The 27,672-nt window shown below is 52.8% G+C and overlaps 1 protein-coding gene across 1 annotated transcript; it reads left to right on the top strand.

Moving 5' to 3' along the window:
* The first annotated feature begins 4,589 nt into the window (after positions 1–4,589).
* Positions 4,590–26,739, top strand: LOC311528828 (cell surface A33 antigen-like). Its single transcript, XM_084644263.1, has 5 exons — positions 4,590–4,792; positions 14,003–14,335; positions 19,470–19,799; positions 25,470–25,583; positions 26,012–26,739. Exons 1-5 carry the CDS (start codon positions 4,732–4,734, stop codon positions 26,032–26,034), a joined length of 861 nt encoding a protein of 286 aa, XP_084500389.1. The 5' UTR covers positions 4,590–4,731; the 3' UTR covers positions 26,035–26,739.
* The last annotated feature ends 933 nt before the right edge of the window (positions 26,740–27,672 follow it).

Genomic DNA, 27,672 nt, shown 5'->3' with positions numbered 1-27,672 from the left:
GGGGGCTCAGGGCTAGGGCAGAGGGTTGAGGTGCGGGGCTGAGGACTGCGGGATGGGGCTGGGTACGAGGGGTTCATGGTGCAGGAGGGGGCTTAGGGTTGGGGCAGAGGGTTGGAGTGCGGGGGAGGGGGGTGAGAGCTCTGGCTGCGGGGTGGGGGATGAGGAGTTTGGGGTGCAGGCAGGCTGCCCCTGGCTGGGGAAAGAGAGGAGGACACTCACCTTGCATCACTGTCACTGCATGTGCTCCTAAGGCCCCTCTCAGGTCCTGGAAGCCCCCTCGAATCCCCTATCATAGGTGCAGGGCGGGGGGCTGCCATCACATGTGTGTCTTCTCCCCTACTGTAGCCTCACTGGAGGGTGGGGGGTGGGGCTGCCCCTTGCCCAGCATAGGGCAGGAGCAGTGACTGTAGGCGGGGGTTGGAGGGGACTGTGCTGGTGGAAGGTCCTGCCGGAAAAGGGAAGGGTCCATCAGAGGGGGAAGGGCAGGGGCAGCATGGGGCAGCCTGGGGCAGCCTGCCCTGGCATGAGTGTTGGGGGATGCTAGGACCCTGCGGCGGCAGTTGATGCCAGGAGCTGGCAGAGCAGAGGGGCAGGGGCAGGGGCAACTGATGATAGACGGACAAAACTGACTCAGAGCTGATGCTAAGAGTGAATATGCAGCCAGGGTTGAAGCTTAGATATAGACATTAGGGCAATGTCTAATTTGCCCTCTCTGAGCAGCCTCAGACCTGGATGCATAATGGGTGAAATCCTGACCTTATTGAAGTCAGTTGGAATTTATAAACTCCGGAGGTTGGAGGTTTATAAACTCTGTACAGACAGCCGGATCCCACCCATGTGCAGACTGGTCCTGGTTCCCAGCATGCAAGGGAAATCAGGGATGCGATATACGCATGTATCTTGGCACAGCAGGGAGGCAAAGGATGACATCTGCCTGTGCCAAGGGACACCATCACACCCTGTCCAGCTGCTGGAAAAGCTCCTGAGGGAACATTGGCACACACCCGGGGGCTGAAGTAGGGGGATGGTGGTAGTGGTTCAGACAGGTGCAGTGGCCACGGTAGCAGATGGACCCCAAACTTGTTTGGCTACCAGCTCTCTCAGTCTCTCCATTAGGGAATGCCCCCTTCCCTATGGTGTGCCGTCTGCTCCATGAACGGGTTCATCGGTGTGTAATGGCATGGCACCCACCTCTCATGGGCGCCCCCTTCTGGTTGGGTGTGTCTGCAACCTTTAAATAGTCCCCGCCCTGGTATCAGGCCGTACCTCCAAGGCTTCCTCCCTGGAGGCAAAGGTTTCGCCCTTTTGGTCTACTCTGGCCCCAGCTGGGCCACAAAGTAGCTCAGTTCCCCTTCTGGGGGTTTCTCACTGTCTGACTGTAAGCCAATTCCACAGTGGCCTATTGGAGGGTTGGGGGAGACCCAGGCCCACCCACTACTCTGGGTCCCAGTCCAGGGATCTTAAGGATAGCAGCCACATGCCACCGTGTCCCTTTAACTACACTGCTTTCAGTTCCCTGGGCCACTTTCCCATGGCCCCAGCCTTTGCCAAAGCTTCACCCTTACCTCAGGGCTCACCTAAGTTCAGGCCCAGCAGCCAGCCAGGAGCCCTTTCTCGCTCCCCCAGTCCCTGCCAGCACTGAGCTCTCTGTGGTGCTGCAGTTCCCTCTGGCCAGCCAGGAGCACCCTGTGCCCTCCTCAAGCTCCAGCAATCCTGCCTCTGTGCCTGCCTAACAACAGGGGAAAGCACAGGGAAAGAAAGAGACACTGCTCCTTTATTTGGTTCCCTGGAGCTTCGGCGCCACACCACAAGCCCCTCACCTCTCCAGAGCAAAGGGACATCACACTGTGTTTCTCCAACTGCCAGACCGGCTTCCTTACGCACCCTCATTTCCGAACTTGTGCAGCATGGCTCAGTGCGGGGAGAAGCCAGACACCAGGGACAGGGGTAGTAGGATTTTGTAATCTTCCAAGGGAGAAAGGACGGCTGGGACTAACGTTTTCTCAGATAACCAGTGTCCGCTTTCCCTCCCTGGACCTAACTCCACCTCTGTTCTGTGCAGCTCCTCTTTGTAAGTGGATAGAAAGAGTGCAGCAGGGGAGGCGGGAGGAGAGAACTGAAACACTGAAACTGAAAGGACAAAGGAAACGGCTATTAGACAAACAACTGTACGTTTTCTACAACGGGAACTCTTCTAAACCCACCCCCTCCCTTTGCCCAGTCTGTGCAGCCCCAGGATGTCACCGCCAGCGTGCTGGCCAAGAAATGCCCAGACAGCCGGGCACGATTGTTCATTAATAATCTGCTTTATAGCTTCTGCGAAAGGTCTAATAATGGTTGATTGGAAATCAATAAAATCATTGATCTATAGCCGCGTCTTGCTCAGGGGCCATTTAAGGACTGAAGTGGAGTCGGGCTTAAAATCAGGAATGTAGCACCAGAGCAAGAAGGATATTGGGGTGGGGGGGTCCATTGAAACTTACCAGTTCTAGGTTCTCCTTGGGCTTGTTGCGGGGGGTGGGGGGGGCTTCCTCATCCACCTTCTCTGGGTAGAGGTGCAGAATCACATGGTCCTCATCCTCCGGCTCTTCCAGTCCTCTCCTCTGCAGCTCCTGCTGCCTCCTTGCCCTGGCCCTCATCAGCATCCCGTCAGCCAATGAGGCCGCAGGGCTGAGGAAGGGGTCGTGAGCTGTGGACTGGGAGCCCTTGACAGCACCGGGTCCAGGTCGTCATAGAGGGGGCCATGGACGATGACGAGTCCTCCCGCAGCAACTGCTGGAGCCTTTTGCTCTCTGCTGCAGGAGCCTCAAGTGTCTGACTTGCTCCAGCCTCCCTGGAGAGTCCTGATACAGGCGAATGTTCCCGCTGCTCTGGGCAACGTCGGGGAGGGCGGTGTACTCCGACCGCACGCTGATCAGCATCACGCACGCGTGGCCGGTGAGCCAGGTGGCTGCTCTTGGAGGAGCCAGGTTCACCTGTGCTGATCAAAAGAGTGCAGCGGAAAGCTGATGTGATCAGCACAGTTCATGCCTACGGGTGAAAACGAGGGACTTGGCCCTTTATAGCTTGGGTAAGGACCAGGCAGAAAAGGATTCAGTGCATTGTGGGGCTGGCGGTGGAGGACAATTGAAACGCGAGATCTGGTATACTCCCTTCCCGCCCCCCCACCCCCACCTCCCGTCCATGCTGCCAGTTGGCATGGGAACGGGGCCAGGCCACAGCCGGAGGCATGTACACCACACCCCTCAGGTGGCCTAGCTCCCTCGCTCTCTGTTTCCTGCAGACACTTGGTTCTGGGCGACAATGGGGGGTGATTGCACAACCACAGGCCTAGACACGGAAGACAGCCCCTAGTGTAGATCTCGCCTTAGTCTGTCTGAAGTAACGTGAGATTTCCTTTTGCCCATCTGCACTGCCTTCCTCTTGACAGGTGTGGCATACTTCGTTGCCTCCATCGTGACAGCTGACACCTGTTGCATTGCTCACATCTACACACGCATGGCCAACGGTGCTGCCTTCTTCCCAAACACTATCACCAGGGACATTCCCTGTCACATCGGCTCTCCTCTTCCCTTCACAGCTGTGACCCCTTGCTTTGCTTACCCTCCATTTGGGGCATTGCTTATTTACCAGTGGATGCCGCCCTGCTCTTCTTGTTAAGTAAAACATACTCTTCATTTTAAACTTAGATTGCCAGGTGTTAGTCATTTCCTATGCAGAGTTAAGTTGCATCATTTTGTATGAAGGGACCTCACATCGGTGCACCTGGGTCTGCCATCTCCTGGACGTGGTGGCATGTATTAGGCATCAGGGATTTCCATTCTTAATCATGGATTTAATGCCGCAGCTACCAAAGCCTTCCATATGCAGGCAGCATGTCAGTCTGAGGGACTGATGGGCCAACAGCAGAACTGCCCACCCAAACCCTTCATGATCTTTGGGGGCTCAGATAAGATAGGATTCAGGTGTGACCCATGTCTGGGTTGGGGGTTTAGTTTTGCAGAGGGGAATAGAACCTGATGAGATTTTCAAAAGCAAAGTTAAACCTGCCCCTCCATTTTGCTCGTTCTTTGTACTACAACCCCTCTGCACCACTCTTTGGGAATGACACCTGTATTTTAAATGGTATATTTTTTATTCGGGACCCCGATCCATGCCCCGCCTGAGAGGACACAACTGGAATAGAAATTACTCAGACCTTGCAGAGGGAGATTCAGGGCCACGGGCATTGCTGGTCTGATACGTTCAAACTTTGGGAAGACTGGGTTAGATGCATCCGATGAAGTGAGCTGTAGCTCACGAAAGCTCATGCTCAAATAAATTGGTTAGTCTCTAAGGTGCCACAAGTACTCCTTTTCTTTTTGGGTTAGTAAAGAGTTTTCTAGAGAAGAGAGGAAGTTTAAAAAATTTATTCAACCGCAATATTTTTAAATTCACCGTGTGATTTGAGAACGTTCAGTGTGACAGAATAGGGAAGTGGGCAGGGGATACTAGCAGGAAATTCACACGTGGAACAAAGAATCTGCAGAAAAAAATACCATAGAGCAGAGGAGAGTTCCCAAGAGCCAGCGCGGAAAGGGGACGGGGAGAGAGAGTGCAACAACGGCTCTGGTGTTACCTCAGACAATGAGCTGCAAGAAATAAGAGCACCGGCTGTTTTAGCAGCAGATCTGACACCTCCTCAATTAGGGACCCTGACAGTGCTGCCCAGGGAAAGGTTCTCTAAGGAACATGAGAGCCCAGCTGGAAAGGCTCTCTCTGCTTTGGCCACTTCTCCTGTCTCTGAGGATGGGTGAGTTTGTGGGGTTTGACGCTTTCAGAGGAGCGAGTGTTCGGAGGGAAAGGAGGGATGAACTGTAACAAATATTTCTATGGAATTAAAGGGCGTAGAGAGGTAACGACTGTGGTATTGGTTTTGGTCTGAGCATCACCATTAAAAAAATCAATTGACAGCATTTTCTTCTTATGCCAGGTCTACGCTAGAAACTCTTGCCAGGACAGCACTGTCAATGAGAGGTGTGATTTTTATGAAGATGCTCTGTATCAGCAAAAGCCCCAGTGTAGATGTGATACCAGCCGGAAAGTGCTGTTCCCAGAGTAGCTTATTTTGATGAAGGAACTGGTGGGAGCTGGATTTAGCAAGAGCACTTTCCCCCCCTGCCATAAGCCGTGTCTCCTCGAGGAGGGTTTGCTGGTATAGTTAGAGTCGCAAAGCTTTTCTCGCACAGACCAGGTCATAGCTGAAAAAACAACGTACTGATCTGAATTCCCGGCTGGCAGAACTCCACTGACGTCTGTGGACACAAATCAGTGGCTGCTGTGTCAGAAAAGCTGGTAAAGAAGCTGTTTTATGATCACCCTAGATTCTGCCACTCCTGCTCGTGCTGAGGAGCCCCATTGTGAACGATTCCACCTTGCCCCAGTCCCCTTTTGCAGCTAACTCCAGGGTTCCCATCCCACTTCCCCTGCCAGCACCCTAAGGCAGGGTCCCCAAACTTTTTCCATTGCGCCCCCGTACCCAGATGGAACGTGTCTGGGTCCTCTCGGGAATCGTGGTTGGGAGCCGCAGCTGGGAGCAGAGAGCTGAGCTGCAATCGGGGCCGGGCGCCAAGGGCGGGGTCAGAGCTGCAGCTGGGGCTGGGGCTGGGAGCGGAGACATGGTTGTGGCCCAGGCTGCGGGGCTGGGAGTTGGGGGCTGAAGCCGGGGCTGCGGCTGGGGATGAGGCTCAGAGTGGACCTGCCCCTGGGGCTGGGAGTGGGGCTGCAGCCAGGGCCCTAGCTGTGGCTGGCCTTGGCCCCACCTAGCCCCTCCCGCCGAACATTCCTGTACAGTTTGGGGCCCAGGGCCCTAGCTGTGGCTGGGGAGCGCCCCCTCCCTGACCCCCATGGGGACTGGCCTTGGCCCCACCTAGCCCCTCCCGCCGAACATTCCTGTACAGTTTGGGGCCCAGGGCCCTAGCTGTGGCTGGGGAGCGCCCCCTCCCTGACCCCCATGGGGACTGGCCTTGGCCCCACCTAGCCCCTCCCGCCGAACATTCCTGTATAGTTTGGGGCCCAGGGCCCTAGCTGTGGCTGGGGAGCGCCCCCTCCCTGACCCCCATGGGGACTGGCCTTGGCCCCACCTAGCCCCTCCCGCCGAACATTCCTGTACAGTTTGGGGCCCAGGGCCCTAGCTGTGGCTGGGGAGCGCCCCCTCCCTGACCCCCATGGGGACTGGCCTTGGCCCCACCTAGCCCCTCCCGCCGAACATTCCTGTACAGTTTGGGGCCCAGGGCCCTAGCTGTGGCTGGGGAGCGCCCCCTCCCTGACCCCCATGGGGACTGGCCTTGGCCCCACCTAGCCCCTCCCGCCGAACATTCCTGTACAGTTTGGGGCCCAGGGCCCTAGCTGTGGCTGGGGAGCGCCCCCTCCCTGACCCCCATGGGGACTGGCCTTGGCCCCACCTAGCCCCTCCCGCCAAACATTCCTGTATAGTTTGGGGCCCAGGGCCCTAGCTGTGGCTGGGGAGCGCCCCCTCCCTGACCCCCATGGGGACTGGCCTTGGCCCCACCTAGCCCCTCCCGCCGAACATTCCTGTACAGTTTGGGGCCCAGGGCCCTAGCTGTGGCTGGGGAGCGCCCCCTCCCTGACCCCCATGGGGACTGGCCTTGGCCCCACCTAGCCCCTCCCGCCGAACATTCCTGTACAGTTTGGGGCCCAGGGCCCTAGCTGTGGCTGGGGAGCGCCCCCTCCCTGACCCCCATGGGGACTGGCCTTGGCCCCACCTAGCCCCTCCCGCCGAACATTCCTGTACAGTTTGGGGCCCAGGGCCCTAGCTGTGGCTGGGGAGCGCCCCCTCCCTGACCCCCATGGGGACTGGCCTTGGCCCCACCTAGCCCCTCCCGCCGAACATTCCTGTACAGTTTGGGGCCCAGGGCCCTAGCTGTGGCTGGGGAGCGCCCCCTCCCTGACCCCCATGGGGACTGGCCTTGGCCCCACCTAGCCCCTCCCGCCGAACATTCCTGTACAGTTTGGGGCCCAGGGCCCTAGCTGTGGCTGGGGAGCGCCCCCTCCCTGACCCCCATGGGGACTGGCCTTGGCCCCACCTAGCCCCTCCCGCCGAACATTCCTGTACAGTTTGGGGCCCAGGGCCCTAGCTGTGGCTGGGGAGCGCCCCCTCCCTGACCCCCATGGGGACTGGCCTTGGCCCCACCTAGCCCCTCCCGCCGAACATTCCTGTACAGTTTGGGGCCCAGGGCCCTAGCTGTGGCTGGGGAGCGCCCCCTCCCTGACCCCCATGGGGACTGGCCTTGGCCCCACCTAGCCCCTCCCGCCAAACATTCCTGTACAGTTTGGGGCCCAGGGCCCTAGCTGTGGCTGGGGAGCGCCCCCTCCCTGACCCCCATGGGGACTGGCCTTGGCCCCACCTAGCCCCTCCCGCCGAACATTCCTGTACAGTTTGGGGCCCAGGGCCCTAGCTGTGGCTGGGGAGCGCCCCCTCCCTGACCCCCATGGGGACTGGCCTTGGCCCCACCTAGCCCCTCCCGCCGAACATTCCTGTACAGTTTGGGGCCCAGGGCCCTAGCTGTGGCTGGGGAGCGCCCCCTCCCTGACCCCCATGGGGACTGGCCTTGGCCCCACCTAGCCCCTCCTGCCGAACATTCCTGTATAGTTTGGGGCCCAGGGCCCTAGCTGTGGCTGGGGAGCGCCCCCTCCCTGACCCCCATGGGGACTGGCCTTGGCCCCACCTAGCCCCTCCCGCCGAACATTCCTGTACAGTTTGGGGCCCAGGGCCCTAGCTGTGGCTGGGGAGCGCCCCCTCCCTGACCCCCATGGGGACTGGCCTTGGCCCCACCTAGCCCCTCCTGCCGAACATTCCTGTACAGTTTGGGGCCCAGGGCCCTAGCTGTGGCTGGGGAGCGCCCCCTCCCTGACCCCCATGGGGACTGGCCTTGGCCCCACCTAGCCCCTCCTGCCGAACATTCCTGTACAGTTTGGGGCCCAGGGCCCTAGCTGTGGCTGGGGAGCGCCCCCTCCCTGACCCCCATGGGGACTGGCCTTGGCCCCACCTAGCCCCTCCCACCGAACATTCCTGTACAGTTTGGGGCCCAGGGCCCTAGCTGTGGCTGGGGAGCGCCCCCTCCCTGACCCCCATGGGGACTGGCCTTGGCCCCACCTAGCCCCTCCTGCCGAACATTCCTGTACAGTTTGGGGCCCAGGGCCCTAGCTGTGGCTGGGGAGCGCCCCCTCCCTGACCCCCATGGGGACTGGCCTTGGCCCCACCTAGCCCCTCCCGCCGAACATTCCTGTACAGTTTGGGGCCCAGGGCCCTAGCTGTGGCTGGGGAGCGCCCCCTCCCTGACCCCCATGGGGACTGGCCTTGGCCCCACCTAGCCCCTCCCGCCGAACATTCCTGTACAGTTTGGGGCCCAGGGCCCTAGCTGTGGCTGGGGAGCGCCCCCTCCCTGACCCCCATGGGGACTGGCCTTGGCCCCACCTAGCCCCTCCCGCCGAACATTCCTGTACAGTTTGGGGCCCAGGGCCCTAGCTGTGGCTGGGGAGCGCCCCCTCCCTGACCCCCATGGGGACTGGCCTTGGCCCCACCTAGCCCCTCCTGCCGAACATTCCTGTATAGTTTGGGGCCCAGGGCCCTAGCTGTGGCTGGGGAGCGCCCCCTCCCTGACCCCCATGGGGACTGGCCTTGGCCCCACCTAGCCCCTCCTGCCGAACATTCCTGTATAGTTTGGGGCCCAGGGCCCTAGCTGTGGCTGGGGAGCGCCCCCTCCCTGACCCCCATGGGGACTGGCCTTGGCCCCACCTAGCCCCTCCCGCCGAACATTCCTGTACAGTTTGGGGCCCAGGGCCCTAGCTGTGGCTGGGGAGCGCCCCCTCCCTGACCCCCATGGGGACTGGCCTTGGCCCCACCTAGCCCCTCCCGCCGAACATTCCTGTACAGTTTGGGGCCCAGGGCCCTAGCTGTGGCTGGGGAGCGCCCCCTCCCTGACCCCCATGGGGACTGGCCTTGGCCCCACCTAGCCCCTCCCGCCGAACATTCCTGTACAGTTTGGGGCCCAGGGCCCTAGCTGTGGCTGGGGAGCGCCCCCTCCCTGACCCCCATGGGGACTGGCCTTGGCCCCACCTAGCCCCTCCTGCCGAACATTCCTGTACAGTTTGGGGCCCAGGGCCCTAGCTGTGGCTGGGGAGCGCCCCCTCCCTGACCCCCATGGGGACTGGCCTTGGCCCCACCTAGCCCCTCCTGCCGAACATTCCTGTATAGTTTGGGGCCCAGGGCCCTAGCTGTGGCTGGGGAGCGCCCCCTCCCTGACCCCCATGGGGACTGGCCTTGGCCCCACCTAGCCCCTCCCGCCGAACATTCCTGTACAGTTTGGGGCCCAGGGCCCTAGCTGTGGCTGGGGAGCGCCCCCTCCCTGACCCCCATGGGGACTGGCCTTGGCCCCACCTAGCCCCTCCCGCCGAACATTCCTGTACAGTTTGGGGCCCAGGGCCCTAGCTGTGGCTGGGGAGCGCCCCCTCCCTGACCCCCATGGGGACTGGCCTTGGCCCCACCTAGCCCCTCCTGCCGAACATTCCTGTACAGTTTGGGGCCCAGGGCCCTAGCTGTGGCTGGGGAGCGCCCCCTCCCTGACCCCCATGGGGACTGGCCTTGGCCCCACCTAGCCCCTCCTGCCGAACATTCCTGTACAGTTTGCGGCCCACTGCCTTAAGGACCCCACAACAGGCTCCCTGGCCTCAGTACCACCCTGCTTGGGACCACTTTATATCACAGTCACAGTGCATTGACCTGTAACAACCCTCCCTCACTGCCCCCGTTCCGTTAACCGTTCCTCTCAGACAGGCCACGCTCTCCGCATGGTTCTGCGGCCCAGTGCCGTCAGCTGCTCACAGTTTTGTAGACACCATCATTTCTCGTGCTCTTGCTGACGTCGAACCTCTTGCTCACCTTGCACCAGAAGTGAACCAGAATCGGGCTCTGTTCCTTTGGCCAGCTAGCGGCGAGTTTGATGTGGTGCTCCTTAGTACTGGCCATAGCCAATGCACATTGGGGTTGATTGTGTCTCCAGGTGAGCAGTCCACGTAGAAATGAAGGGTTAAACGCCAGGCAGCTGCATCTGGACCAGGAGGTTGCTTCTGGTTCCCTGGAAGCAAAAGGGAAGTTTGGGGATGGAAGGGCTGAGAAGCACAGCCCCATGGGGTTGTGGGATAGTGTTGGTGGATCCTCCAGACCAGAGTCTGGTGACCCAGACTTCAGCTGCATCCAGACTGCAACACTCCTGGGCTTTGACCTGTGTCACAGTGGGACTCAGGCTCTGACTCACCCCCTAGCAGGGTCTGTGAGCCAGAGTCAGACATATTTCTGTGGGGATGGAAGGGGGGCTTGGGCTTAAACCTGAGTCAGAGCCCGGGCTTGGTGTGCTGTGTAGACATGACCTGGGGTACAATTGGTGTTAAGATCTCAATCAGGCCTGTGCTTCTTTGGGCAGACACTGTGAACCTGACACCGCCCCCCGTCCCCCGCCCCGCGTCTAAGCCTGCATCTTGTGTCATCATTTGCACCTGTGCAAAGGAAACAAAGCAGAATTGCTGTATTTTACACACACTTTGCACAGTAGAACTGACTGCAGAAGGTGCAGCAGAATAATGGCCTGTGTTTCAGGCATTCATAGTTTCATAGATTTTTAAGGCCAGGGAGGGACCATTATGAACATCTACACTGACCTCCTGCATAACACAGGTCATAGAATCTCACTTCGTAATTCCTGCATCAAGCCCAGAACTTCTTTGAGCTAAATCACATTAGAAGCAAGAAGACCAAGGACAGGGCAGGCCCGTTACTCAGTGGGGGAAAAGGGGGGTGGGGAGAACAGTAACAGAAAGTGTGGAAATGGCAGAAGTGCTAAACAACTTTTTGGTTTCAGTTTTCACCAAAAAGGTTAGTAGTGATTGGACGTCTAACATAGTGAATGCCAGTGAACATGAGGTAGGATCTAAGGCTAAAATAGGGAAAGAACAAGTTAAAAATTACTTAGACAAGTTAGATGTCTTCAGGTCACCAGGGCCTGATGAAATACATCCCAGAATACTCAAGGAGCTGACTCAGGAGGTATCTGAGCCATTAGCAATTATCTTTGAGATGTCATGGAAGACGGGAGAGATTCCAGAGGACTGGAAGAGAGCAAATATAGTGCCATTCTATAAAAAGGGAAATAAGGACAACTTGGGGAATTACAGGCCAATCAGCTTAACTTCAGTACCCAGAAAGATAATGGAGCAAATAATTAAGCAATCAATTTGCAAATACCTAGAAGATAATAAGGTGATAAGTAACAGTCAGCATGGATTTGTCAAGAACAAATCATGTCAAACCCACCTAATAGCTTTCTTTGACAGGTTAGCAAGCCTTGTGAATAGGGGAGAAGCAGTAGATGTGGTATATCTGGACTTTAGTAAGGCTTTTGATATCGTCTCCCATGAGTCTCTCATAAACAAACTAGGGAAATACAACCTAGATGAAGCTACTATAAGGCGGGCGCATAACTGATTGGAAAACCATTCCCAGAGAGTAGTTATTATCAGTGGTTCATAGTCATGGTGCAAGGGCATATCTAGTGGGGTCTATAGCGGGGCAGTTACCCCGTTCTGGTGGAAAGAGGCTAGGCTGATTGGGGAAGCAGCCACAACTGGGGCCACACCCAATCAGGCCACACCTACCCCTGTTATAGGTTGACCAGACAGTAAGTGTGAAAAATCAGGACAGGGGTAGGGGATAATAGGCGCCCATATAAGAAAAAGCCCTGAATATCGGGACTGTCCCTGTAGAATCGGGACTTCTGGTCACCCTACCTAGGTTAAGAGTTAAGGGAGGAGCTGGGTCAGAGTTTCTCTCCAGCCTTAGAGAGAGAAGGACTTAGCTGCCTGGGAATAGGGTTCTTGATGCAGAGCAGGGCTGGGGAAAGGCAGGAGGAGCTGGGGATCTCCAGCCTGGCAACTCCCCAGGCTAAGGCCTTGACAGAGGCCTACGCAGGTCCTGGGGCTGGGAGGTGCAGCCCAGGGTTAGGCAGAGGCAGCTGGTCCAACCTCCTTGCCAATGATGAGTGGCCATAACAGACTGCAGTCTGCCCCAGTGAGCGGGGGCTAGATGATGCCTGGCAGTAGCCACTGAGGCAACGGGGGCGTAGTGGGTTGGGGGTTCCTCTGGGAGGGAAGACCCAGAGCGTGGGGACCATCGGGGCGTGCAGAACCCCAGGGTAAGGGAAACCAGGGTCCAGGAGGGACACAGGGGCCTGGCAAGTGAGACACTGGCCACCAGGAGGCGTGTCGACTGCTGGATGAGGCAATTCCCGAACGACCAGAAGGAGGTGCCACACCGGCGAGTCTCAACCCTGTTACAGGTGTCACAGGGATCAATTCTGGGTCCAGTGATATTCAATATGTTCTTAAATTATTTAAATAATGGCATCGAGGGTACACTTATAAAGTTTGCAGATGATACCACTCATCGTCCTGCTCTTTGTTCTGCAGAGTGCTGTGCTCATTAGCAGTACTGCTTAATAATAAATAATAATAATTAGGAGGAGGTGGTATGGTCTAGTGCATAGGCGGGGCAGCACTGGGGCAGGCTTTCAGGGGCTGTAGCCATCCCCAAAATTTCCCTTAGTTCCCCAGTAGCTTCTGCTGCTCTCCAGCTGCCCAGCTCTGACGGCAGAGTGGGGAAAGCAGTGGCTGCTGGCCAGGCACCCAGCTCCAGCAGCAGCAGAGAAGTAAGCCTGAGTGAGGGACCGGGGGGCCTGAAAGCAGCCCCTGCCCCGTGTCCTCGCTCACCAGGGGGCACTGCCCAGGGCAGGTGGAGGGTTCAGGGCTCCCCTCAGCAGACCAGACTGACCTGCTCCAGCCCAGGCTCCTGGGCCGCGGCCCCACAATCGCTGCTCCCCAAGAACTCTGCTGGCCCTGGAGTCAGATCCCCCCCCACCTCGGCAGCTCTTACTGGCTGTGAACAGCCAGCGCCCCGCACTGCCCGATCCTTGCCTCTGACCTGGCCAGGAGGCAGGGCCATCGAGAGGGGTGGGGCCTTGTGGCAAGGGGGTGGCACAGCTCTCCAATTTTCTGTCTCGTCCACCAAAGCCCCCACACCAGGAACAGGCTGGCGGTGCCCCGGTGCATAGGGACTATGTAGACTCCCCCCTTGTGTCTTTCTTCTCCCATTCTTTGTTTAGACAGTGAGCTCCTCAGGGCAGGGATGGTCTCTTACAGTACGTACGTACAGGGCCTACAACAGTGGGGCTCTACTGATGGTTGAGGACTCTAGGTGCAATGGGAATAAATAATAACATGAACTGTCCTTTCCTTCCATCTCATACTTCCTTCCTCACCACAATTCCTTTCTCTTTGTCTATTTTACTTCCCCTTTCCTTAGGCCCCCTCCATCTTTCTATCCCTCTCCCCTCCTTTGCACACATTCTCTTTTTTCTCTCCCATCCGCTCTTCTCCACTCCCAGCTCTCTCTTTCCCTCAGTCTTCTCCCCTCTCCACCTTCCTTTTGTCTCCTGTCTCCCATCTCTATCTCCCTTCATTGAACCCTCCCCCCAAGTCTTTGTTTGGCCCATTGTTGTTGAGATTTGCCTCCCTGGAGCAGACACTCCACCCTGGGGCCTGCAGGCCCAATTCTCTGCATCTGGGCTTCTCTCTAGATCCTTAGGATCCAGCCAGTGCTCTCTCGATGGCACTTAGGGAGAGGCCCCATGGAGCCCGTATGGCAGGCTGTAGCCAGTGGGGCAGGCCGGCTAACAGTGCCAGTAGGGCAGGCCTGTGCAAACTGCCCAGTCTGAGCCCTTCCCACTCTGAACTTCATGCCATGGCCTTCAGTAGAGAGTTCATGCTCGTGCACTTGGTTTCCTTATAGAGAAATGGAAACATTTTGCAGTGGATCATTTCCAAATCATGTTTGATTTAATTCTTCCTCCTGTTACAATAATTTCATCTAGTGACACTGAACTTTGTGTTTCAGGAGCTGCAGAAAATACTACTGTTGTCTTAGTGGTGAATCAGACGCCCCCTTATATCCGTGCAATGGAAGGGTCAGAGTTCACCATCGAGTGTACATTCAACACAGACAGTAATTCAGTCAAGTGGTTTGCTGCATGGAATAAAACCAGAAACAATGTAACAGAAGAGGTGTGCAATGGAACAGATCGAATCATATTATCAGCAGATAAAGAAAAGCGATCTCTTTCCCTCACTGTGAAGAAAGCCGACGTCACAGATTCTGGAACCTACGTGTGTGGGGTTGGGAACAAAAATGGGATATCTCCTGGGAATGGAACCCAAGTGACCATCGATGGTAAACACCAGCATTTCCTTCTCTGTTCCACAAAACCCTTCTGGGGGCGCTCAGGACACTGGCCTTGTCCCAGAGAGCTGGGGCAGGTGGTGAAAAGGGCAGAGCAGTGGGCAAAACTGGGGGACATTCTGTGGTACGTACAATGGTCCTAATCCTGCATTCCACTGATTTCTGTGGGGGTTTTGTCTGCACAAGGAATGCAGGGTCAAGCCCCATATATTCATAAACTGTTTTGAGATGGGGTATGAGGGGAGGTTTCTAATTGGCTACGCCCCTGTGAGGCCTTACACGCAACTTGAGAGACAAGGTGGGTGATGGAATATCTTCTAATTGGACCAACTTCTGTCGGTGAGAGAGACAAGCTTTCGAGTTTACACAGAGCTCGTCTTCAGCTCTTGGAAATGTAGGTCTGGTCTACACTCAGACCTATGTTGCTATAACTAAGTTGCTCAGGGGTGTGAAAAATCCACACCCCTGAGCGACGTCATTAGTTACACCGACCGAACCTCCTGTGTAGACAGTGGTGCAGCTGTGCTGATGAAGTGTTTTCAGTGTAGACGTGCCCTTACTCAGGAGTGTCCCAGGTAAATACAAGGTTGAATGGCTGGTTTAGTATAAGTATTTAACACATTTCAAGGGACCATTCAAGGCGGGGTGGCCCGTTAACACTTCTGGGGTCATAGGACAGAAAGAGGGGTTAGGGGGTTACAGATTGTTGTAATAAGCCATACATCCAGTGTCTGTTCAGTCCATGATTTTTACTGTCTAGCAGAGTTATGAATTTAAGCTCCCAGGCTCTTCTTTTGAAAGTGCTGTGTAGGCTTCCTTTGAGGATGAAGACCACTCTGTATCTGACCTGTGAAGTGTTCCCCACAGGAGACAGGGTGGTTTTGTCTTGTATCATTTTCCTGTATGAGTTCATTCAACAACATAGTGATTGTCTGCTTTCACCCACATAGTTGTTATTGGGGCATTTAGTGTGTGGGATGAGGTACCCCACAGGTTGTGACAGGCTTGCGTAGGATCTGTGGATCTTGAAAGTTGTGTTGTGGGGGGTGTTGATCATTGTAGCAGTGGAGATATGTCTGCAGATTTTGCATCTGTTGTTCTGGCAGGATCTGGTGCTGCTTTGAGTTGGGGTGTCCTGACCTGTGGGGAGCTTCCTTCTGATTATGTCCTTGTAGAGGCTGGGGGTTCTTTGAAGGTCAGAAGTGGGGGTTCAGGAAAGACTTCTTTCAGGATGTGGTCCCCACTGAGTGTGGGTTATAGTTGTTTGTTGATACCCCGTATGGGTTCCACTGTAGTGTGGTAGGTAGCAACTGGTGTGCAGTCAGAAAAGGTTTTATTTCTGTATTCAGACATGTTCTCTCAGGGTATTTGGACAGCACACTCCCTGGTGCAATCTACTGCTCTAGTAGAATGTCCTTGTTTGGTGACGGTATTTAGGGGGAACAATGTTTCCTTCAGCCCTGGGCAGCGGGGCTCAGGTTATGTGCCCTCTGCCTGGGGCTGAAGCTTTTGGACTTTGGCTTTGCACCCTCACCCGCCCAGGCCAGTGGGGCTCAGGCTTTGGTCCCCCCCTCCTGGGGTTGTCTAGTAATTTTTGTGGTCAGAAGAGGGTCGCGGTGCAATGAAGTTTGAGACCCAATGGTTTGGATACAACAAATCCTGCATCTTGGCAGGGGGGAGACTAGCTGACCCTTGTGGTTCCATCTAACCCTGTGGCTCTAGGATTCTATGCCTAGGGGGCACCTGCAATGTGTGGGCATGGCAAGACATACAGAGAGAGGTTCTGCTGTAACTCTCGATGGCCATTCACCAAGCTGGTTCTAGAGGTAAAGGATCCTTCCTGTCTTCCAAGTGAAGAGGAAAAGCACAGTGGAAACTTATTTGAGAACCCCACATCTCGGTCACGACAGACCCAACACAAGGAATGCAGGGTCAAGTCCCATATATTCAAAAACTGTTTTGAGATGGGGTGTGGGGGGAGGTTCCTATCTGGCTGATCCTGTGAGACCTTCACTCAAGTTGATGTGCAATAACTTTTGCAAAGGACATGCAATCAATTCCAAAATTTCAGGAACTATTGTAGGCATCAGTGGGCAGAATTCTATTGATATTGGAGAAAATCAGAAAACCCAAAGGGGAATAGTGGGGGACACATGGAGCCCCTGCTCTCCATCGACTCTGGGTTACAGTTGTTTGAGGATACCCAGTATGGGTTCCAGCATATCGTGGTAGGTAGCAACTGGTGTGCAGTCAGAGGAGGTTTTATTTCTTTCTTCAAGCATTTCTTTGGGGGAAGGGATAGCTCAGTGATTTGAGCATTGGCCTGCTAAACCCATGGTTGTGAGTTCAATCCTTGAGGGGGCCATGTAGGGATCTGGGGCAACTATGGGGGATTGGTCCTACTTTGAGCATGGGGTTGGACTAGATGACCTCCTGCGGTTCCTTCCAACCCTGTTATTCTATGATTCTATGTGCTCTCAGGGTACTTGGACAGCCCGTTCTAGGATGCAATCTACTGCTCTAGTAGAATGCCCTGAGTTGGTGCAGGCAGTTTTGAATGCATTAAGATGTGTATCCCAGACTTTCTCCTAGGAGCGTATTCTGTGCTATCTGAATGCCTGGTTGTAGATTACAGATTTCTTGGTTGTTTGGGGTGGTTACGGGGTTTATGAAGGGAGCGAGGTAGGGTGATCTGTGGTTTCTTGTCTAGGGTTGTCTGTAGGGTTCCATTGTTGAACCTGGTGGTGGTGTCCAGGAAGTTGATGCTAGTGTGGGAGTGTTCCACAGAGTTTAATGTCTGGCTGTCCGGGTGTTGGTTGTTGAAGTTGCGGTGGAAATCTATGCAGGAGTTTAAGCACTGCATTTTGCTGTGATGCTGGGAGGACCTCTCCCAGACCTGAGGAAGAGCTCTATGTAGCTTGGAAGCTCATCTCTCTCACCAACAGAAGTTGGTCCAATAATAGCTATTTCCTCACCCACCTTGTCGCTCTAATATCCTGGGACTGACACAGCTACAGTGCACTCAACTTGATGGCATTTCTCTTTGTCTGTGACGCAATAATTTGGAACACCGCAGCCCATCAATTCCAAAATTTCAGGGAGTATTGAAGGCATCACTGGGCAGAACTCTGTTGATATTGGGGAAATCAGAAAACCCAAAGGGGAAAAGCGGGGGACACAGAGTACCTGCTCCCCGTTTAGCAGAGTAACAGCTTGGAGCAAAGCCACCTCTGTAACTGTGTAAATCAAAGAACCAGTTTATGGCACCAATTAACACTTTCCAGTAGAAAAACATTCCCATCTCATCTCTGCTCCTTTCCCCAGTAGAGTGTAACATGCTGACACTCTGGATGATTTATGTCCCGGTCAGAAAGAGGAGAAATAACAATAGTGGGGAAGGGAGGAGGGGAAAGCACACAAAGCCCCTGACATGGGGAGGATGGGGGACCTGGTCTGGGAATAACGCTGGAGTGAGGGTACATCCAAAGGCCCGAGCATGCAGGGAGAATGGGGGACTCTGGAATGGTGGTAAGGGAGAAAATTAGGGCACAGAGCTCCTGGCTTGGAGCAGAATTGGGGACTGTAGCACAGGGTGGGGGCAGGGGAAGAAATGGGGGACACACAGAGCTCCTGGCATGAGGGTGGGGGCTAGGGAGTCCCTGAAATAGAGGGGAATGGGAGGGTGGTACCCAGGGACCTTGTGGGGGACAGAGGGATGCAAAGAGTCCCTGGTGCATGCAATGTGCTTGACCTACAGATGTAACAAAATGTGGGCATCCCTCTAGTTTAGCCTGCGAAGAGTCTAACCCAAACCCACAAAGGGTTTAGCAGAGTCAGGATGAAGTTGTATGATCAGTAATAGGTTATTATTGAGCGTTTGCTTTGCAATAGTGCTTAGAGTCCTCAACCAACATGTCAGGCCCACTGAGCTAGGCCCTGTACACTAGAGCTGGCGGGTTCAGTTTGTGAGAAGTTTCATTATTTCAGAACTGGCTTTCATTCCAAATCAAGACGGATAAGGACTGCACCAGGGCCAGGGACCCAAGGGCTTCCAGAGTCCCAGAGGCCAGTTACAAGCTGCCTGCTCAGGAGTAGAGCAACCTGGGGAGTCACTGGCCCAGGACTCTAGGAGCCCTGGGATCCCCAGCCCGGGGCAGTCTGCATGGTGGATCTACCCCACAGCTGCACCCCCTGGGAGCTGGTCCTAGAACTTCCAGGCTTTCAGCTCCATGGCAGGGACACTGGAAGTGCCAAGAGCCCTGGCTCAAGCAGGGAGCCTAGCAGACAACAAGAGCCCCTAGAGACCTGGCTCTGCCACAGAGTGGGGAGCCTATCTGCCCCGAGACTCGACTCCCTGACTCCCCGAGCTGAGGCTCGTGGGACATAAGAACAGCCCTATTGGGTGAGATCAAAGGTCCATCTAGCCCAGTTCCTGTCTTCTGACAGGTGCCCCAGAGGGAATGAACAGAGCAGGCAATCATCCAGTGATCCATCCCCTGTCACCCATTCCCAGCTTCTGGCATCCCCATCCCCGCCCATCCTGGCTCATAGCCATTGATGGACCTATCCTTCAGGAACTTATCTAGTTCTTTTTTGAACCCTGTGGAGCTTGGAACACCAACAGAAACCTGTGTGTGTTTTGACGAAAGTAGAGTCAAATCTGTAGAAGATTTGGTAAATCGGTTCCCTTCAGCGCATTGGCATGTTCAGTCTCAGCTAAGTTTTCCCAGAACATCTGCAATCAGCTCCACTGTACATGGACATAGTGAGAGAGCCCCTTTGCCAACGAATTTACACTCTAAACAGACAAGAGTGACAGCCCTTGATCCATATTGCAGGAGGCAACTTCTCCAGACTGAACATTCGGGGTGGGGGTGGGGGTGGGTATGAGGGGATGGTTTGCTGGTTCCTGGCCAGAAACAGAAGTCTTGCCATGCATCATAAAGCTATGAATTGAACTATGTGAAACCATCACTTTAACCTCTGATAAGAAGGGGATGTTAAATGGCCAGGCTGGGAAAAGAACATAAAATACTGGAGGGGGAGACATTTATTTAATACATCCCCAGTCATCAGCCTTTGCCACTGAAATTCTCCTGCAATCGTCTGTGTTTCTCTCCTGCAGATTTTCCCAAGCTGACGGTGAATCAGACCCCAGTCAATATCGAGGTGTCTGAAGGGTCAGATCTCACCATGGAGTGTAGATTCACGGTATTGAAAAAACACAACACCTTGTATGTGAAATGGTATAAACATAACGGAACTGGGGGAACGAAGAAGGAGCTGATGAGTGAAAGAGGCTGGGGCTCAGCAGCCCTGGCTTTGGAAGAGGGTTTTGTTTCTTTTGCTCTGAAGAACGTGAACATAACCGATACAGGAACCCACGTGTGTGAGGTGGGGAGCACAGCAAGGAACTGGTCTGCGTCAGGAGCCGGAACCCAAGTGACCATTACTCGTAAGTACCAGGATTTTCCTATCTGATCTTCATGGGGTGAGAGGTAGCAAATGACAGCCTAAAGGACAGAGAGTAAACGACTGTTTCTGGCAAAAGCAGGTATGAATTCTCAGGTGTGTACAAGTAACCCATACAAAATATGGGCTCCAGCCTGTAAGAAATTGAAGGTAACATAATTCAAAGTACCTAAGTGTTTTAGGAGCCTCCAAGTTTCAGAGGGGTCTTAGGCACTCAGGGCCACATTTTTAAAAGCATTTAGGCACCAAAAGTTGTCGTTCGGATTTTCAAAAGCATCTCAGCACCTAACTCCCATTGAAATCAGTCACTTTTGCCAACAGGACTTAGGCTCCTAAGTCACGTAGGGACTTTGGAAAATTTCCAGCAAAGCCACCTCTGTAACTGTCTAGATCAAAGAACCAGTTGATGCAGAGTGACCAGATAGCAAGTGTGAAAAATCGGGACGGGGTGGGGTGGGAGGTAATAGGTGCCTATAAGACAAAGCCCTGAATATTGGGACTATCCCTATAAAGGCCAGACATGTGGTCACACTAAATTGATGGCACCAATTAACACTTTCCAGTAGAACAACATTCGTGTCTCATCTCTGCTCATCCCACCAATGGAGTGTAACATGTTGACACCCAGAATGATTTATCTCCCAGTCAGAAAGAGGAGAAATAATAATGGTGGAGGAAGGGACAAAGGGCAGTCACAGAGACCCTGTCATCGGGGTTGGGAGTGGGTGACTCTGGAATGGGGGTATGGATGGAACGGGGGTGCACCCAAAACTCCTGGCATGGGGGGGAGAAAGGGGGAACCTGGGATGGGGGTGCACACAGAGCACGGTGAACATTTAGTTGAATTTGTAAGAGAGTCAGTGAAACCTTTTGCTTCAGTGCGCCTTGACTTTTCCCAACAAATCTAAGTTTTGCTAGAAAATTTGCCATCAGCTCTGCTGTACATAGTGGGAATCCCCGTGCCAGAGAATTTACAATCTAAATAAACAGGACAACAGACAAAGGGTGGGAGAAATGGGCAGACGTACTAACAGTAGATTGGGAAGTGAGACAGAGAGATTAAAGACTACATCCACAAAGGGGTTTAGGCCTTAGTCCATTGGTTAGGTGCCACTATGATCCTCAAAACTCCTACTCAGCTGCCAACTAGCCCTGGAGGTACTTCGGTTTCCACTGGTAAAATCTGTGCTAAAGAATGGTTGAAATACTCTCGCTATCCTATAAGCAGAGTATAGAAACATTAGTATAATCCGGAATGGCTCGCTCAAGGAGGCACCTAACAGATGGGCAATACCACCCCTAGGAAGGGCAGATTCCACCTCTGATAAAAACGGAGAAACCCAGTGAACAGAATGAAAACTGAGCTTGGCAGCTGAGATATCCATGAGACCCAGCTAAAATTAGCTGCCTGATTGTGTACTTTCAGTTCCAAAGGAGGTATGTGATTGACCAGTCAGTTCATAACTCAGGTGTTCATAATTCTGAGGTTCTACTGTACCTGAATGCAGGAGACAGACGTGGGCCCAAAACCAAAAGCACAAAGGATACGAAACAAATATCCACGATCTACATGATCAAAAGCCTTCTCTTGACCAAGGGAAATCAACCCAATGTGCAAATCATACATTTTTGAGGCTGAAATTACATCTGGCAATAGGAAAAGTTTATCAAAAATGGACCTGCTGGCAATGCAAGATATCTGATAAGGTTGCATGACCGAACCAATCACAGTTTTCTATTATTTGTCAAGGCCTTTGAAAAAAGTTTGTCCCTGCTTTGCTTAGACCATACAGGTCCACAATTATTCCACCTCCCCAAGGTCCCCCTTCTTAGGCAACAGGGTAAGAACCACTTGATGAGAACTGAGTGGCAGAATCTTCTCTTTGATGCTCTCCTGAAACACCTGGAGTAAGTCAGGCCCAAGAAGGGTCCAAAAGGCCTTAAAAAACTCAACAAGCAAACCATCAATACCAGGTGCCTTCCCTGGAACAAAGCCATTTAGGGCAGAAGTCAATTGTGAGAGTGTCAGGTTGTGCTCAAGTCTGTCCACATCCAACGCTGAGACCCTAGGTAGAGCCTTGAGGAACCATCAAGTCTCAGATGGACACTGGCTCTGCTGCATACAGGTCTGAGGAAAAAAATTCACAGCAAAGTTCCTAATCTCCGCAGGATCTGAAAGCTCTCTGCCTGTTGACGTCTTGAGGTGGCCAATCATTTTCTGCTCCACATGTTCCTTTTCCAGGCTGAAGAAAAACCGAGTAGGTGCATCCATTTGGAAAGGCCCTGATATCGGGCTCCTTACCAGTGCACCCTGAACTTTGCTATCAAACAGGTCTCACAAGTGCTGGTTTTCATATTTCAAGCTTTCATGCAACCCAGCATCATTACTGCCATGAAAGGCTTTTTCCAGTTCCATGATCCCCAACTCTAACTTCTCCATACTCCAGCAAAGGCCTAGGGAGGTCTGCTTCATGTTTTGCTGACAAAAACATTGAAATATTAACTTTACCCACCTCCCACCATTGCCACAAGGAGAGAAAACATTCTTTGAGGCAACCCAGGCTGCTAAAAGTGCACATCTTGTAAAAGGCGAGTGTTAAAATGTAAGTATGGACAGTGGTCTGGCACAGAAGGAAGAGACAACACAAATAAGACCAAACCATGATCTGAAATCCCAGTAGGGACAATACAACTAGCTAGCAAATGAGACAAGTGATGAGTAAAAACAGAAAAACGGTCCAAACAGGCCATAGAGAATTCCTGAGCACTCAGTGGATGTGGTTCCAGATAATGAGAGATTAGGTAGGAATTAAGAGTAAAATTAAAATCAACCGCCCCCCCCCGCAAATTAAAATATCACTTGTCAAACAATTTGTCAAAAGAGCATCCAAGCTCTGGGAAAAAAATACACCCGGTCTTTTCCTACAGTAGGAGAATAGACATTCATCAAAAAAAGACGAGATTGCTCTAAAATAGCTCAAACCATCAACAAACAGCCTGGCACAGCCATCGAATGAGGTTTCACCAAATCCGCAAACAGAATGGTGCTTGTGGAACCATGACTCAGAAAAATCTCCTCTCTCCAATCAGCAAGACATCAGTTTGGTTGCAGCATCTGTGTGAGTCTCTTGAAAAAATGAAACGTCCCCCTTTTTCTGGGATAGGTATTCGAAGAGCCATACATTTTTAAAATGTCTCTGCACCCATTCACATTCAGAGAGCCCCATATAAAATTATCCATCAGACCAGTACTCATCAGAAAAAGCAAGAAAAAGTCAAAACACCCCCTCTGCTCCCAACCTCAAACAAAACCACCAAATTCTCCTATATACTTTAATTCCCAACATTTCCATTGGTAAAAGAGACATGCACTTTGGTCATCAGTTTTTTCAATCTACACTTCTTCCATCTGTCAAACTCAGATACAAGGACACATCTCATCCTATACTGAGCAGACAACAAAAATGGATTAAGGTCAGGAAACCAATCTGCCACCTCTACTCCACGTTTCTCCTTAGTCTCATCCAGAAACCTACCCATAGTGTCTGGGTATATCTCCCCGCAGGGGGTTCAGAATCTGCAAGTTCATCATCCCCCATCTCTCAGACTCAGAGTCACGACCGACCTCTAAGGGGGAACCTCAGAGAGACTAGAGGGAGGTGCTGGGACTGAGGAGACAATACAAGTACCTGAGAAGTCTCCATGCCTACAACCAAAGAACCACCCTCAGCAGCCCCGGCCAGTTTCAGTGATTTAGAAGGCTCAGAACTTACCATGTACATTCAAGACAGTCAACCACAGCACCATGTGTGTGCGATGGTATAACTATGGGATGGAGAGACTAAAGAAAGAGCTGGTAAATGAGAGCGATGTGATCACAACCCTGCATTTGTCAATGGGTTTGCCTCTCTCACTTTGAAGAATGAGAATTCATCTAATACAGGAACCTACATGTGTGAGGTGGGGAACACAGCAAGGAACCTGTCTGTGTCAGGAGCCGGAACCCAGGTGACCATCAGTAAGTGTCAGCAGTCTCCTATGTGTTTCCTACTATGAGATCCAGATACTATCAGTTTCCTACAGAGAGATGGAGCAGGAGCAGGCAAAGCAGTGCTGAGAGCAGTGCTTAATCTGTGCCAGGGCTTGCCAGGCTTGGAAATCCATAGCCCCGGCACTCCTGGGCTTGCTGCATCAGTTATGAATGTAAAAACAAAAATTGCTTGAGCCCCGGCACCTCTTTCATGACAAGTTAAGCCCTGCCTGAGAGCCCCAGAGACAGACACTGGCAAGGATTCCTTTAAGCTGCTCTATGTTATGCCCAGGACTAAGCTTCTTTATGACAGCCCCCCAAAGACTGGGCAGGGCAGGGCATAAAGGCATCTGGAGCAACCCTCGGTGCACCTGAGAATCTGTTCCTCTTCTCTACATAGGTTCTTTTACTGCAGTATCTGAGGCCCAGATTTGCAAAGGTATTGAGGCATTGCTGCACTCAGCACTGGAAGGCCTAAGTGACTTAGGAGCCTTTCTCACTGGAAGAGAATGGGGCACTAAGTCACTTTTGAAAATGGAATGCAGGCTGCTACATCACATAGACTTTGCTCCACTCTCACTGCCATGCGTAAATACCGCTAAAAAAAATCGGGGCTTGATCAGCTTCCAGCCATGGATCAAGCAATGTGATGAGCATCTGCCCGGTGTGGTCCAGTCTCGCTCATCCTCTCCCAAGAGGGGGAAGTGTGTGCGCAGTGGAGCTTTTAGAGTGGGGTTTTTTTAATGCATTTAACTGACTCCCACAGCTGAACCTGATGCTTGTGTAAAGACACACGTTCAGCAGTTGTCAACAGAATTACTGTTTTGTGGAGGAGGTGAAGGGTCTAGTTAGTGCTGCAATCTGGTGCCAGTTCCAAGCATCAGGAAGCAGAGTGGCATCTCAGCACTGCTGTGTGCTGACTGGGGTAAATGCTGATTTTGTAATGGCGACCACTGGCAAGGAGCTTTAGATAATGTGTACATTCAGAATCCCCCTGTTATTCTATTGTTCTGTTAAGAGATATAAACCTTGCAGGGTTTCTGGTTTCCCTCCTCCCCTACTGAGCCAATCCCTGCCCAGTGACAGATCCATTCCCCTAGCCTAGGTATGGAGTCACGTTTATCCTTTGGATTGGTAGGTGCAGGGTTAATGAAGCCATTTCCCCTTGGGATCAGGGGAATTGGTAGAGTTTTTGTGAGTCTAGGGTGGAATCCATAGATGGGGTCAGCTAAGGGAGCGTTGCTCTCGGTAAGGGCTCTGGCCAGGCCTCTAGTGTCTTGCTCTGCCAGGGATTTCCTACTCCTGCGGCAGAGTCAGCATGCTGGCTGGTCTCATGGAAAGGTTCCCCTAGGCGGAGGGCTGAACCCATCCCGACGACCCCACAGGTCCCAGCAGCTGGCATATGAAGAGGAACCTGCTGGCAAAAAGGGAGGCCAAGCAAACTGGCTGTGACACAGAAGGGGGATGGGAAATTAAGCGGGCGGGGGAAGAGAGAGAGTTTTTCATCTTTAAACTGTCTCTGCTGTCTCTATTTATCCATCCGACTCTATCCCTCCTTTAGAGGCAAATCTGTCCCTCTCTCGGTCCCTGCATCCCACACTGACAGGTTTTTCTTGATTTCAGATAAAAGGAGCAATGCCTCCCACGTTGTTCTCATCATCCGGATGGTTCTCGGGGCCCTTGTTATAACCTTGGCTGTGATTATTGTTACAGAGTGTGCGATTTCAGAAAAGAGGGGTGAGTGAAATGTCTTCAACGCAGTCACTGTGCAGAGTCAGCCACAGAGCTTGAGTTATACACGAGGTCCTTCTGCCTTTCCTTTCTGGACATCTTCCCAGTCCCACTGCGTTGAAATCTAAAAGCTGTTTCAGACCTGGCTGGGACTGTTTTCTCAGCCTGTCTGTTCTAGTTTGTGCCTAACGTTAAATCTGTGTCTCTCAGAATTAGAAGCACAGAGTTTAGGTCTCCTTCTTGTAAATGTTCCTGAAGGCCTTTAGCTCGCAGGTCTCCCTTTCACAGCACCGACGATCTTTCCCTATCGCTGCGTCTGTCCAATGGGCCATGTTTATTTCTGGCTGGCTAGTGCCACCACTTGGCCAAATGTGATGCACGTACTGCAGGAGTATTCTTTAGGTTCTAACTTACCGAGTCTCATTTTTCCACAGCTGCTGTCAGCCGGACAATATGATGATCAGCTGTTGCAGCGTACACCTGGAGATGGAGCTCTCAGACACCGGTTACCCAGTCATTCCCACAAACACCGTGTTGACCAACCAGCCTGCCAGATTCTGCACCTGCAAATAAACCTTGAACTGCATGGAAGGGAGGGGAGGAGATGCTGGATAACTGGAAAGGGAGTTCACAGGGGTTCAGAATAAAAAGACTCCTCTCTGACACCCCTCTGTGAGGCAGTAGAACCCGGTGATTGCTGATGGCCTGAGCCCCCTGCGGCACCCTGCACCCCCTTCCTGCACACTGCACCCCCTCCCACACCTCACCATTCATGGCCCTGCATACAATTTCCCCACCCAAATGTGGCCCTCGGGCCAAAAGGTTTGCCCGCCCCTGCTTTAGAGGCTCATGGAACCCTTGAAGTGAAGATGCTCAGAACAAGGGCGAAAAACTCTTCCCTATAATTGGTTCAGCTGCTTGTCCGTCAAAGAGGAAATGGAAACACATTCGCTGGGAATTGCTGTTCCATGGGTTCAGATGGCCCCCTTGCTGAAGTCAACTAGTTATTAGTGTACCTTAAGCATGTGCTTAACTGGTTTGCAGGATTGAAGCCTGTATAAAAGGACCATGATTTTACAACAGGTTTTGTTAATTGTTTTACATTTATGCTGCTCTAATAGTTAGGTTGTCTTACACCCGAGGCCTAAGGCTATGCACTTCCAACGTGTTTTAATAAAATTCTGATAACTCTGGCTATTCTTGATGTCCCTATAAATATGCAATCCTTTTTTGAATCTTTCTATGCTCTTGCCTGCACTGATTTCTTGTGGCAGTGAGTTCCACAGTTTAATCACTCATTATGTTATAGTATTTCCCTTTATCAGTTTGAATTTCCCACCTTCTAATTTAGTTTAATTTCCTCTTGTTCTCATGTTGCATGACAGGGAGAACAGAAGTTTCCAATCTACCTTCACTAGACCAGTTAGCATTTTACATGTCCCCTCCTATTCAATCACCTTTCAAAGGAAAACAATCTCAGTCTTTTCAATTTCTCCTCCTAGTAGAGTTTTTCAGTGACCTGGATCTCCCTCACCGCTGTTCTCTGAAAACCGCCCCCATATCGTTTTTGAGAGCAGGTGACAGACTGAAAATAATATTTCAGATGAGGCTGCACCATGGATGTATATAAAAGCATTATAATTTTGTTTGCATTATTCACCATCCTCTTCTTTCTGCATCCTAACCAGAAAGATTTCTGCTGGGTCACTCTTTGAACAGTGGCAAGTGGCTTCACAGATGGCAGGTCCCATGGCACAAGGATTGTATTGACTTGTACTCAGTACAAATATTGGGCCAGATCCTGCTCCCATTAATTTCAATCCCTCCCCAGACCAAAAAAAAACCAACAACCCCACCTCTCTCAACACCCCTCCCTCCAAGGTTACCATGGCTATGACTGGGTCCCTGTGTATTCCATGCTTCTATATTCACAGACTCCAGCCCCTGCCCTCACCTTGCTGCAGAACTGTGCTCCAGCCTCTACATTTCCACTAAAAAAGCATCACACCATTCCCCCCTTCACCCTGAATTCAGTAAAACATGAATGAAGCAGCTGAGGGATTTCCAACCTGCTACACCTGAGCACTGCAGAATC

Source organism: Lepidochelys olivacea (assembly GCF_965140295.1).
Source record: "Lepidochelys olivacea isolate rLepOli2 genome assembly, chromosome: 12".
Lineage (NCBI taxonomy): Eukaryota > Metazoa > Chordata > Testudines > Cheloniidae > Lepidochelys > Lepidochelys olivacea.
The sequence above is the reverse complement of the archived record's forward strand: the minus strand, read 5'-3'. Positions and strand labels throughout refer to the sequence as shown.

Coding starts and splice junctions, on each gene's coding strand:
- LOC311528828 (XM_084644263.1), top strand. CDS start 4,732: ATGAGAGCCCAGCTGGAAAGGCTCTCTCTGCTTTGGCCACTTCTCCTG. Junction 14,336..19,469: donor AACCCAAGTGACCATCGATG/GTAAACACCAGC, acceptor TCTCTCCTGCAG/ATTTTCCCAAGCTGACGGTG. Junction 25,584..26,011: donor TGCGATTTCAGAAAAGAGGG/GTGAGTGAAATG, acceptor ATTTTTCCACAG/CTGCTGTCAGCCGGACAATA.